The sequence below is a fragment of the Nicotiana tabacum genome, chromosome 19 (assembly GCF_000715075.1).
Source record: "Nicotiana tabacum cultivar K326 chromosome 19, ASM71507v2, whole genome shotgun sequence".
In the NCBI taxonomy this organism is placed as follows: domain Eukaryota; kingdom Viridiplantae; phylum Streptophyta; class Magnoliopsida; order Solanales; family Solanaceae; genus Nicotiana; species Nicotiana tabacum.
Genome location: NC_134098.1, coordinates 122,483,049 through 122,494,982, shown reverse-complemented (window position 1 = coordinate 122,494,982; position 11,934 = coordinate 122,483,049). Strand labels below are relative to the sequence as shown.

The 11,934-nt window shown below is 31.0% G+C and overlaps 1 protein-coding gene and 1 long non-coding RNA gene across 2 annotated transcripts; both read right to left on the bottom strand.

Annotated features, from left to right (window-relative positions):
* Positions 1-214: 214 nt before the first annotated feature.
* On the bottom strand, positions 215-4,222 carry LOC107818842 (bidirectional sugar transporter SWEET16). The gene is made up of 6 exons (XM_016644891.2): positions 4,056-4,222; positions 3,863-3,899; positions 3,317-3,527; positions 3,026-3,187; positions 2,707-2,826; positions 215-1,453 (listed from the first exon to the last, which is right to left on the bottom strand). Exons 1-6 carry the CDS (start codon positions 4,087-4,089, stop codon positions 1,121-1,123), a joined length of 897 nt encoding a protein of 298 aa, XP_016500377.1. The 5' UTR covers positions 4,090-4,222; the 3' UTR covers positions 215-1,120.
* A 4,892-nt stretch (positions 4,223-9,114) lies between these two features.
* LOC107778524 (uncharacterized) lies at positions 9,115-10,542 on the bottom strand. Its single transcript, XR_001646397.2, has 2 exons — positions 10,320-10,542; positions 9,115-9,444 (listed from the first exon to the last, which is right to left on the bottom strand). It is a non-coding gene; the product is annotated as an uncharacterized LOC107778524 (long non-coding RNA).
* Positions 10,543-11,934: the final 1,392 nt, after the last annotated feature.

The following is an 11,934-nucleotide window of genomic DNA, read 5'->3' as shown; positions in this document are numbered from 1 at the left end:
TGAGAAATTCAATCCATCCTTTCTTTTTTTAGTGGTATCTTTACTAAAATATTTTTTAGTGGTATCTTTACAAATAGATTTATATATTGAAATTATATAATTACATTGAATACAGTTAAATACATAAAAATATATTGAATACATGAAGTATAGCAGGTCATCTATAGTGCAAAAACATATGAATACATACTGCAGATACATTTGAATACATATATACATATGAATACATAATTTATATTAATTAAAAAAAATATATGAATACATTCATGGAATACAGCGAGACAGTGAATACAATGAAATACATGCAATACAACGAGATTCATTGAAATACAATGAAAAAAAGACAATGAATACAATAAAATACATCGAGATACATTGAAATACAATGAAATAAAAGGTAACAGACTCTTCAAGTTCCCCAGTCCCAAACTCTATCCCCAAACCACCGATATCCAGGCCGCCACCATGTGGGGTGTCGCCGCCGGTTAAATGAAGACAATTGTTGAAGAAGCACCAATTTAAAGGATCAAACGAAAACTAGAGACAGAACTTCTTCAGATCTCACAAGCACCAATTTAAAGGATCAAACGAAAACTAGAGACAGAACTTCTTCAGATCTCACAAGGCAAACATGAACAATCAATTCAAAATCTAAGAAAAATTTAGAATGTGTAACACAATTGTGTGAAAGAAATCGCCGGCCGGAGGGGGTTAGGGGTGACACTACAAGGAAGGGGGGAAGTGGTCGCTGGCTGGATCTATCGTTAGCGGAACACAACCCCTGCTAGGGTTTCTAAAAGCATGGGAGGAAAAAACCGGGGGAAAAAGAGAAGAAAGAGGAAAGAGAAAGGAGGAGAGAAGGAAGAGAGAGGAAGAGGGAAAAATAATACATAGTGTATTTAATGCCTTAAAGATAGGAAGTGACCATAAATAGATATTTTGCTATAAAAATTAAAAGGTAGCTATAGGAGATAATTTTTTAAAAGGGTATTTATTTATAATAAATAAGGTATCAACCTTTGATATAAGAGGTAAAATTTCGGAATTATAACGCTTTCTTATACGTAAGACCCAAGAATACAAAAATGAAGTTTGGGCCTATATTCTAAAATTCTGAAATTTAGTGGGCATCTTTTAGGCCTTTCTCAATATCATCTTCATTGTATGAGCCCAAAGAAGATGGGCTAATCGAGAGAGTCTTCACTAGTTTCTCGCTATACTGACGAGCTAAAGATGGCTTTGGAAGGCTTTTCCCTTTGTGAAGATTTCGATTATTTTTATCATTCTCATGGGCTCCATCAAGATCATTCAGTTGGATTCCTCTTCTCACTAAATGGGCCGAGCCTTCTTTTTCTTCCTTTTGATCTGTAGATTTTGTTGGGGTTGACTTGTAGTAAATGAAGTACAGGATCAGTTGGGCTGAGCCCAATAAGAAGCCTATCCCATTAGGCACCTAAAATCGATGATTTAAGAAAACAATAGAATTTTAATGATAATCAATATAAAACACAAATGTTTGATAATATTTCAATAAATACTACATTGATAATAATAATGGACCAAATAGTTTGTGGCTTAGAAGGAGGCGATGTCAAATTGATATGTGCAAAAGAGGAGCATTAAATATTTGTCCTAATTCCAAATGGGGTTCAACTTTCCAATCTTTCTCTTTATATTTGCGTTTTCTGCTTTCTTTTAAATCGGTGATGTTCAAGTCAATTTCCGCACCCTTAAAAAATGCATTAGTATCTTTCACCTCCCAACATCATTGGCAGGGGTGTTCACAAAAAACTGAAAATTCTAACCAAACCAAAAACTGGATCAAAAAACTGATAATATTTTGGTTTGATTTGATTTTGGTTTTGAATTTTAAAAACCGATCAAATTTGATTTAGATTTGGTTTTAAGCAAATAATAATAAACTTTTTAATTTATGGTAGATATTTAATCTTTTGCACTCTTAGTCGGTAGTCTAGTTCTTTATCATTATAATAATCAAGGTTTTTGCCTATACATTCTAGTTTGATGGAAGTTACTAAATCCAAGAATCTATTTCATGTTAAAAATATAATTTATTTTTAATTGAGTCTTTAAATTACTAATTAATTCAATTATATATTATTAATATATATTGGTAAATGATAAATTTTCTTAAAGAATAATTGGTTTGATAGCATTGTATCATAATATAGTCGGTGGGAATTGTCTCATATTTTAGAGAGAAAAAAACTGACAAAAATGGAAATAACAAAAAAATCGACATAAATCGAACCTGTAAAAAACCGAGTTACTTGATTTGGTTTTAATATTTGAAAAACTAACTTAATTAGTTTGATTTTTTTAAAGAGGAAAATCAACCCAAATCGAACCATGAAGACCCCTAATCATAAGGTAACAAATAATTATATGTACCAACAATTAGACATATCAAAAGCAATAATATACTAGTAACTTTTTTGGTGTATTTTCTATTACTTCGATTTACATCAATGAGTGGATTGGTTCAAATTCTACCCAAAAAAGAAGGGTTTTTTTTGCCGAAAAAGTATATAAAACTTATATAATTTTTGGCGTATATTATTGAAATTTATTCATTCACATCTAGTATAGCTCATGACACACCAAATATTTTCCAGACCTACATCAATACAAGTGAAAATTCAAAGAAAGGAAAATCAAAAAGAAAAGAAGAAGAAGAGAACTTACTCCAATATAATAATCTTTGACAAAGACTGCATAAGCTGCCCATACCCCTCCATTAAGGAACTGGAAGAAGGAAAGGAAAAATGGCATGTACTCCACTCTCTTCATTTTTATCACAGTTCTCTGTACGCCAAGCAATACAGTTGAATAAACAAAAACTGCAATTTTAAATTGCTTGAAACCCGGAAAATAAAATAAGAAAGAAAGAAATGAAGAGACATGTTAAAATACATTAATAGCACATAAAATTCCTTGTATTGATAATAAGTTAAATGCAACGAAAGAAAGAACAAAAAAATAGGAAAAAGGGATAAGAAATTACCGTAGCTGATAAAGGAGATGCATACATGACTATGTTCAAACCAGCAGCTAAAAGTCCGACCAATGTGAGCTGAGTATTTCCATGCACAGCTAGTAAAGTGATTGCTATTACAGCCCCAAGGAAAGCTATATCTATTATTGCCACCAGCTTAATGGATTGAATCTGCAAAAAAGAAAGACATCAAATAAATCAACTTTTTAGTTCCTTCAAAATAAAAATCAACTAGCTTTTGACGTTAAAAGGTGATAAAGACCAGAGTTTTAACATTGAAAATTTAATAGTATTAATTACCTTGAGAGTTTTGGGGGCATAGATAAGAAAGAGAGTGACATATACGATATGTAAGATGGCACCAGTGCCATTGACTGTGACCACAAGCAAACCTCCAGGCTTTAGCAACCCATAAAATGTCCACAAACTTGTGCTCAATAGTGTTGTAATATATGGTATCCCTTTAAAATCCTCTGTTGATTTCTTCTTGATTATCCTTTTGAACGTTTTTCTGAAATATTAATAATTCAAACTTAATGATCATTGTGATCAAACAATGAAAAATACATTAACCAAATGCCTTTTAATTATAATCGTCACAAGTTTCAACTTTATCATGCGTTGATTATAAGTTGGCTGTGCAAATCTTTGTTTTGAGAATTCTTAAAAAATAATATTACTGGGTACCATATTACTTTATTCCAATAGTAGGAAGCAAAAAACAAACTACTACTCCGTACTACGTAAACGTAGGATTATTATATACAACAGATAATGTAATTTTATTTTATGTAATGATCAGTGTAACCAACGAAATTAGTACTACGAGGAAAATTCAAGACTTACATTGGGGCAGCAAACATAAGTATGGAGATGACATTCCCTGCAGAAACATGGGTGTAAATTAAAAATCATTACCAGTATATTTATTTGACAAAAATAATGATTTCTTTTTTCATATTAATTAATAAACTAAAAATTTCATTAATTGTTAAAGTTCCACCTTCGGTACTTTTAAAGATTTAATAATGAAACTTACCAATTATGCCTAGGATGAAGCTGAAGTTAGCCATGGAATTGAACTAGAAGATAGACAAACAAAGATGAAAGTACCAAGGCTATTTATCAAGAGTTACGTGAAGGAGAAAGAGGGAAATAAGAAGTAGTGGATGAGGATGGACTATAGTGGGAGACAAAAGTGAGAAACTGTAGTTGATAGAAAACATAAATGCTGGCGCAAAACCCAGAAGTTGCTGCTGATGATTCAAAAGGTCCCAAATATATGGTGGGTATTCACTATTCAATATTACAAAGACAGGACACGTTAGCCTCTGTTGTTACAGGTACTTCTTACTAAATTCGGTGATGGGTTTGTGACCGACTATCCGAGTGCGCCAATTTGAAATTTATGAGTTTTATGGTACAATTTTATGCTATCACTATATAACTCATTATATATTTATAATTCTGAGTTTAAAATTTAAATAGTAATTTTTCAGATAGCTCTATATTAGAAATATTAATGGTTCAACCAAACCAAGAAAAATCATATTACATCCGCCTCTGCCAATACCATCAACACTGGTTTACAGAAAAAAACAATACTTTCTACGTCCTCGCTTTCAATCTTTGATTTAATTTGATCATGGCTGGAGTAATTATGATGTTTCTTAGTGGGATTTGGATTCCGATGTTGAATAGAATGAGTGTGACAAGTCTGATCTGATGGTAACCATAGTAAAGTGGGTGAATTTGAATTCAAAAAAAAAAAAAAAAGGAACTGTGGACTATAAGAATTGAATCGGCAACATAATAAAGGTTTTGAATAAGTTATACTTTTAGATTATATTACGAGAATTCAAAATATAATATATAGAGATACAAACCAAATTTTATTTTACATATACAATATAATTTTTCGGCTTACGGGCTCCTTAAATCCGCCCATGATCCTAAATGGATGTTGTGGACGTAGTATTGGTGAGGAAGAGTTTCTTAATATGAGGAAACATATCTTCAGTGCATGCTTTTTTTTTTCTTCATTATCTTCAATGCATGCTCGAATAGTGTAAAACGCGGGACTAGTCCATCGTACTATAATTTGGTAAAAACTACATTAATGCCACGTGTTATGCCAGAAGTATATATTAAGATGTGATCCTACTAAAGTCAGTGACACACCCACAACTTTATGTTCGATATATATCATATATTGGTCATGATTAGGTTAGTAAGTAACTCTGGTTATAAAATTATGTTAGCTTTAAAACTTTCCCAAATTAATCTTTTCTTTTAATTGTTTTCGAAGAGTAATCTTTCAAAAGAATATATTTACACAAACACAAACAAGAAAAATTGTATATCAACGCCAGCTTAACTACTCAAAAGAAGAATGCAACTATCATGTAAAATCATAGTTAGATGGCTTTCCCATGATTTATATGGAAGCATATATGTGTACTAGTAAAAGTGAAACAATAGATTTTATGGTTGCGAGGAGACATAGCATGAGGAATGCTGGAGGTTATTCAATTTCATTTGTTTAGGCTGGAGACATATAGCTTCTCATGACGTTCTATCTAACAGCATAAATTGTAATTCTTAAAAGCTATGGCAACAAATTAATGAATGAACACTTAAAATTTATTCCGATAATTGGAAGAAGCAACATAGGATTAAAAAAACTAAAAGTTGACTAAAGATTTAGTTTAAATGAAAATGGATAATAGATCCATATATATCTGTCTATTAATCAAAATTTATCAATCTGCAATACATTTTATTATTGGATTAAAATTTTGTTCATTATTTTCTCAGATATAAGACAGAGGATTATTGTTTCGTCTAAAAACACACTAGTAAACAAGAGAAAAATTCACTCAATAAATTACCATGCTGCACCTATTATAATTCTTCAAAACCTAATCAGATTAGTAGCGAATTATGAGAAGTTAGGGGGGAAATCATTAATAGAGGTCAGGATAATGAGATAATTGGAGGGACTGTTTACATTCCACGTGGTTAATTTCTGTTCTTTGGCAATCAAACCCCCAAAAGATACAAAGTTGAAGGGATAAAAAACAGAAAAAAAGATTAGACAAGCATGATTGATGAACTTCCGTCGTGTAGTAAAACTTTTAATTAGGAAAAAAAAAAAGGTGAATGTTACAGCCACTAACTTGGATTCTTTCCCATAAATGTAACTGTAGGCACCATGAGTTGCAAGTAGTCTACATCTTGGCAATTCTTGACAATTATGTTTTCCCTAACTTTCAAATAAAGAATGGTTGTTATGTAGGGTCATGGTTCTAGGAGGCATAATTGTTGATGAATCTGAATTCGAGATTTTGACAGTTATTTGAAACTTTCGAGCTCTTTTCAAATTATATGGTATTCAAAATTTACTGTTCAGATATATCATTTATATTCGTATCAAAATAGGTCTATTAAGAAAGTAAAGTGCACTTATAGCCTGTTTGATCAAGTTTTTTCAAGCCCAAAAATATTATTTTTTTAAAATTCGTTTTTTAAAAAAATATTATATTTGGCCAAGCTTCTAGAAAGAAAAAAAATATTTTTTACTAGAAGTAGAAGTAGTTTTTGAAAAGCAGAAAAAAATAACTTATTACCAAAAACACTTTTTTGAAAAGCGCTTTTAAGAAAAATACATTTAAGCGATTTCTAAAAGTTTGGTCAAATACTAATTGCTACTCAAAAGTGTTTTTCATATTGATTAGCCAAACACAAACTACTTTTCACCAAAATTACTTTTTTGAAAAATATTTTTCAAAATAAGCTTATTTTAGAAGCTTGGCCAAACAGATTATTCATCAAAATATTCTTTATACAAAGAATCAGATTCGATTATGCGATTAAAAGTAGAATAGTTTCAACCGTTCCTGATTCCACTATGCTCAATCGTGATCTTAATTTGTGTAAAGAACTGGATAATCTTTAGAGCTATAATTCAATTAAATGATGAATTCCTATTCTTAGAACGTAGACGTGCAACTACTGTTATAAATTTTGTGACGTTTGATGGCCATTTTTGAACAGGGAAAGGTGGTTCTAAATTCCTTAGTTGACTTGGTAACTAAATTGGCAGACAGAAAGTAACCTAAGATCAGAAAAGACGACATAATTTCGAACCTTCTCTAAAGTGAACTATGTTCTTTCTGTCTATATCGTTTGAACATGATATTGCTACTTTGCTTTGAGATTTATTTGCTACATCATCCAATTACGCCTATCCAGCCCAAAAAGTTGGACAGATGAATCATGTCTTATACTAGCTTTTTATTTTGTAAAAGTATAATTATTATTATTTTGTTTCAAACATGTCATATATTGTTGGTAGTGTAAAGTTAAATATATTGCAGAGGACACGGAGGCGAAATTGTCAAGAAGGGTCGAGCTTCAATATTTCAACAAATTCGCGCACGAGCTCTTCAACAAATTGTCAAGAAGCTAGATACTTATCGCTATGAACACCCAACAGTAAAAATGAAGAGAACTGGCATGTATTCCACACTCCATACTCTTTATCCTTATTGCTGCTATCTAATTATAAGATGAAGAATAGAAGAAAAAGGAAGGTTAAAAACGAAGTTTGATTAGATAAGGAGTGCGCACGAGGACATTTAGCGCACTGCTATTGGTCATTATACTTATGTCTTAAGGAAGCAAATGATCAAGGTGATTCAACAATTCTTTTTCCAGATTAATAATTGTTATACATAAATCTATTATCCTTAAAGAGTGTGTTTATAACCATTCCGAGCTAGACTTGGGTGTCAGTCGAACTTAATTCGTCTACAAATAGATGGTGAGGGTGGAGGTGATCATAGATATTTAGGTTCAAATTAGGGTGTGAAATATACAAATATAATTATATCAAATTCATACGTGAAAGAAAGTATTACTATCTTAATTTATATAAAGTTATTATCTACTATTTTGAGAAATCAATTTTCTTTTTAAAAAAAAAAGGGAAACTAGTTAGACGGAGAACATGAATGTCGGCAAGACCTAGAAATCGCTAATGATGAATAAAAGGTGCAAATACATGAACAATATACTCATAACTAGGAAATGGACACGTTTGCCTCAATTGTTATAGCCTTGTCGGTAATTCATATTGATTGTCTGAATTCTGATGGGGTTGCGACCCACACCCACTATCAACTTTCACTTTCACATACCAGATTAATTTTTCGACCTACAATCCTTCTTCGAATCTTCCAGTTTTATCACCAGATTAATAGGGTCTACAAGTACTGGTAAATTTGGATTCCTGTTGATATATTATGGGAATGACAAGTCGCAAATGAAAAGGTAGCAGATTAAATACATAGTTGCATGCACTCTCTAAGACAATTAAATAGTAAAAAAGGTGTTTGCAAAGAAAATGTTTTTGGGGTCTTGAAATAAAAACAAAACAGAAGGTAAAGAGAAGATGATGTTTTAAATTTCGAGTCGAAACTAATATAAAATATATATATATATATATATATATATATATATATATATATATATATATATGTACGTACCTCTGTATAACAACATCCCTATAGAAACACTTCTCTATAAAAGCGAAATTTTTTCGAAACTAATTTTCATGTTATGTTATAATATATGTTCTCTATAACAACACTTCGCTATAACAGCAAAAAATATTCGGAACAAACGAAGTTGTTATAGAGAAATTTGATTGTATATATCGAGTGACTGTATAAGGGCATCCGATCCGGCTATATCACTTTCCTATATTTTTACTTTTGCTTTTTGCAAAACAAACCAACTTAGTGACTTTCTACTAATTATTAGTGAACCAGAATTCGAAGTTAGGAATTCAATTGACTTGGAGGAAAGTATCCGGAATCATCTGAATCATGTATTCTTACGTTCGCATCCTATTAAGTAGGGGTGTACATAGTCCGGGTTGATTCAAATTTTTCATTTAACAAATCAAATTAATTATCTCGAATTTTTAAATTTATATACCAAACCAAATCAACAATAGTCGGGTTTTTCAATCTCAGATTTTCTCAAATTTCTCAAATTTCTCGGATTTTTTTTGTGGTTCACTGTGAAGCATCTTACAGTAACATCAGACACAATAGAATATAACAAAAATAAGAATCCACAGATGAAGTAACAAGATCATCTATACTATTACAGTAGCTATCTCAATCTAAATATGAAAATTCTAGGCTAATTCAATCTAAACATGATCTCCAGTTAATCTTGAGATCATTGTTACAAATCATAAAATAAATTGAACACAAGATATCTTTACTAAGATCTTCCCAAAAGGTGTTCAAACTTGATAACACAATAGCAGCAGCTCAAAAGACCAAAGAATTTAGTCTTTGGTTCTTGAAACTTCATGGATCTCACCAAATTTCCAAAATCGAGCCTTAAATCTTCTGAAAAATAAATTAAAATTTTATAAAAGACTAACAGATGTGAATATTGACAAGATATACATAAATACAGTAGAATACTGCATAAAATACCCACTCAAAATCAAGGCGAAAGTCCATAACAAAATCATATGAACTAATAAGCGGAGGAATATCGCAGATCATTCATGAATGCATAATCCTTTATATTCAAATGGTGGGAGAAAGCTAGTACTGAAGATAGAATGAATAAGTTTTAGCCTTTTAGGTGTAACTCTATATATATTCTTCTCCACTAATATCCTTAGCATCAAGATTGAGCAGTGAACATCGAATAGTTGAAAAAGTGATATCAAACTGCTCGACGAACAAAAGATATATTAAGTCTACATCTACTGAAAACTTAAGTTTCACAAAAAGATTTTTCGAAGCATACTGGTCTAAAAATACACTTTTATATATTATATCTGCCAAAGATAAAATCAGTATTCTCATAGAAAGCATTAGATTTGAAAAATACAGGGGAAGAATGCTATGAGAGATCGTATATTATGAAACTTTAATTGACATCTTAAGAAGGTTATGGAATTCTGACTCAATTTCAAATAGATATTTTTGTTATCAAGAGGAAGAGAAAAAGAGAGCTATGAATTTAATGGTAAGAGAAACTAATCTGGAACTATTCACCTTTTTAACAGATTAATTGGTTCTGAACTATTCACCTAAGAAAGGAGTGAAAACTAGAGTGTGTAATTGGTTCTGAAGATAATAAGTTCAAAAAATTAATACTAAAAAAGTATTTAGAAGAAAAGATTATGAAATAGGATAAAACTTAGACATAGAACAAAACTTAGAGGAGAAAATGAGCAATAAATGAAAGAAGTTTCAAGAAATTTTACCTGAAGAAAGAAGCTTCAACGACTTCAGATTTGGAATCTTCAATTTGGGGAAGATGAAGTTACGGTTTTTGATATGGGTGGGAAGAAGTTGGGATCTTTAATTTAGGGGGGAGATTATCCTGCTTTTGGCGGAAAAGTCGATGCCTTATTTTTTTATTTTATTTTATTTTATTTATTTATTTTTTTTTTACATTTGTTAACTTTTGTTATTCCTTTTGGGCTTTATTTGGCTTTCTAGAAGTATATGGAGTGGGCTAAAATTGTAAGCCCAAATATAATGTTAATAATAAAAAATAATGATAAATTAAAATAAATATATATAAATTATATTATAATAAATATTTATTTTGTATAAAATAAATTTAAAATATCGGATTGGTTTGGTCTCGGGTTGACTTATTTTAGTTAATTTATTTTAGTTAATACCAAACCAAACCTATTATAGTCGGATTTTTTTTACATACCAAACCAAATCAAACCAAACCACTAGTCGGATTTTTTTCCGGTTTGACTCGGTTTGTCAGTTTGGTGCGATTTATCGGTTTGTTTTGTACACCCCTACTATTAAATAATAGTTTCAGATTTAAATTTGCCGAGTCATTTGATTAAGGAATGCTAAAAAAAGAGATAATACTTTCAAACCTTTATGGGTGTCCTAATACCATCATATACTTCTTAGGATTGATTTTTTCTGCACCCTTCTAAGCCAGCTCCCAGGCGCGTTGTGTCTAACTACAAATGAGCGCGTTTATTGCTATGATTTAATCGTGAAAATGAAAAAAAATAAAAAAGATTTTTGTCAGCAGTAATTACAACCCCCAACGGTAATATATTCATCTTTCCTCAAATTTAATACCCGACCCACCTTATTTCTTCTTCCACCATACCAACCTCACTAACCCTAATTTAATTTTACTACCAAATCAGCCACTACTGATGTTCAATATTCGATTTTTGAAGGCAAATTTAGTTAATTTTTGGTTATTTGAGCTAAATTCAGTCTTTTTCTACTTATTTTTTCCTATTTTTCTTGTGTTTTGAACTGCAGTTTTAGTATATAATGGGTTCGAAAAGGCTGAGTAGGCTTTGTACGGAAGAAGATGATCATGCATCTACTGAAGAAGGGCGATATAATCATGGATATTTGCTGCCATTGTTGACTTCTTGGACCCCTAGGAATCCTAGTAGAAGGTATTGGGCTTGTCCATACTATGGAGTTAGTTGATTTAATTTTCAAGATTAAATAAGTTAAGATATGAAGAAATAGAACTCTAAAATACCAATTTTGTTGTTATTCATGATAGGGTGCTAGAGCATGTGATTTTTGGTGTTGGAGGGATGGAGAAATTGACCCTAGATCAAAGTTTGGTATTCCTAAATTGAAAGAAGAGATTGAAAAACTTGAGAGCCACGTTGAAGTTTTTGAAAAACTGGACAATCCGATGACAACAAAGAAGGATGAACATGGGATTGATAAGATACACATTCAACTAGATTACTTGAAAACTGAAATGGAGAAGATGAAAGAAAGGGAGAAGAAATGGATGAGCAAAGTTGCTCGATCAAGGAAAATGGAGAAGGTTCTTTGGTTTATCATTTTATGTTGTTTAATTAT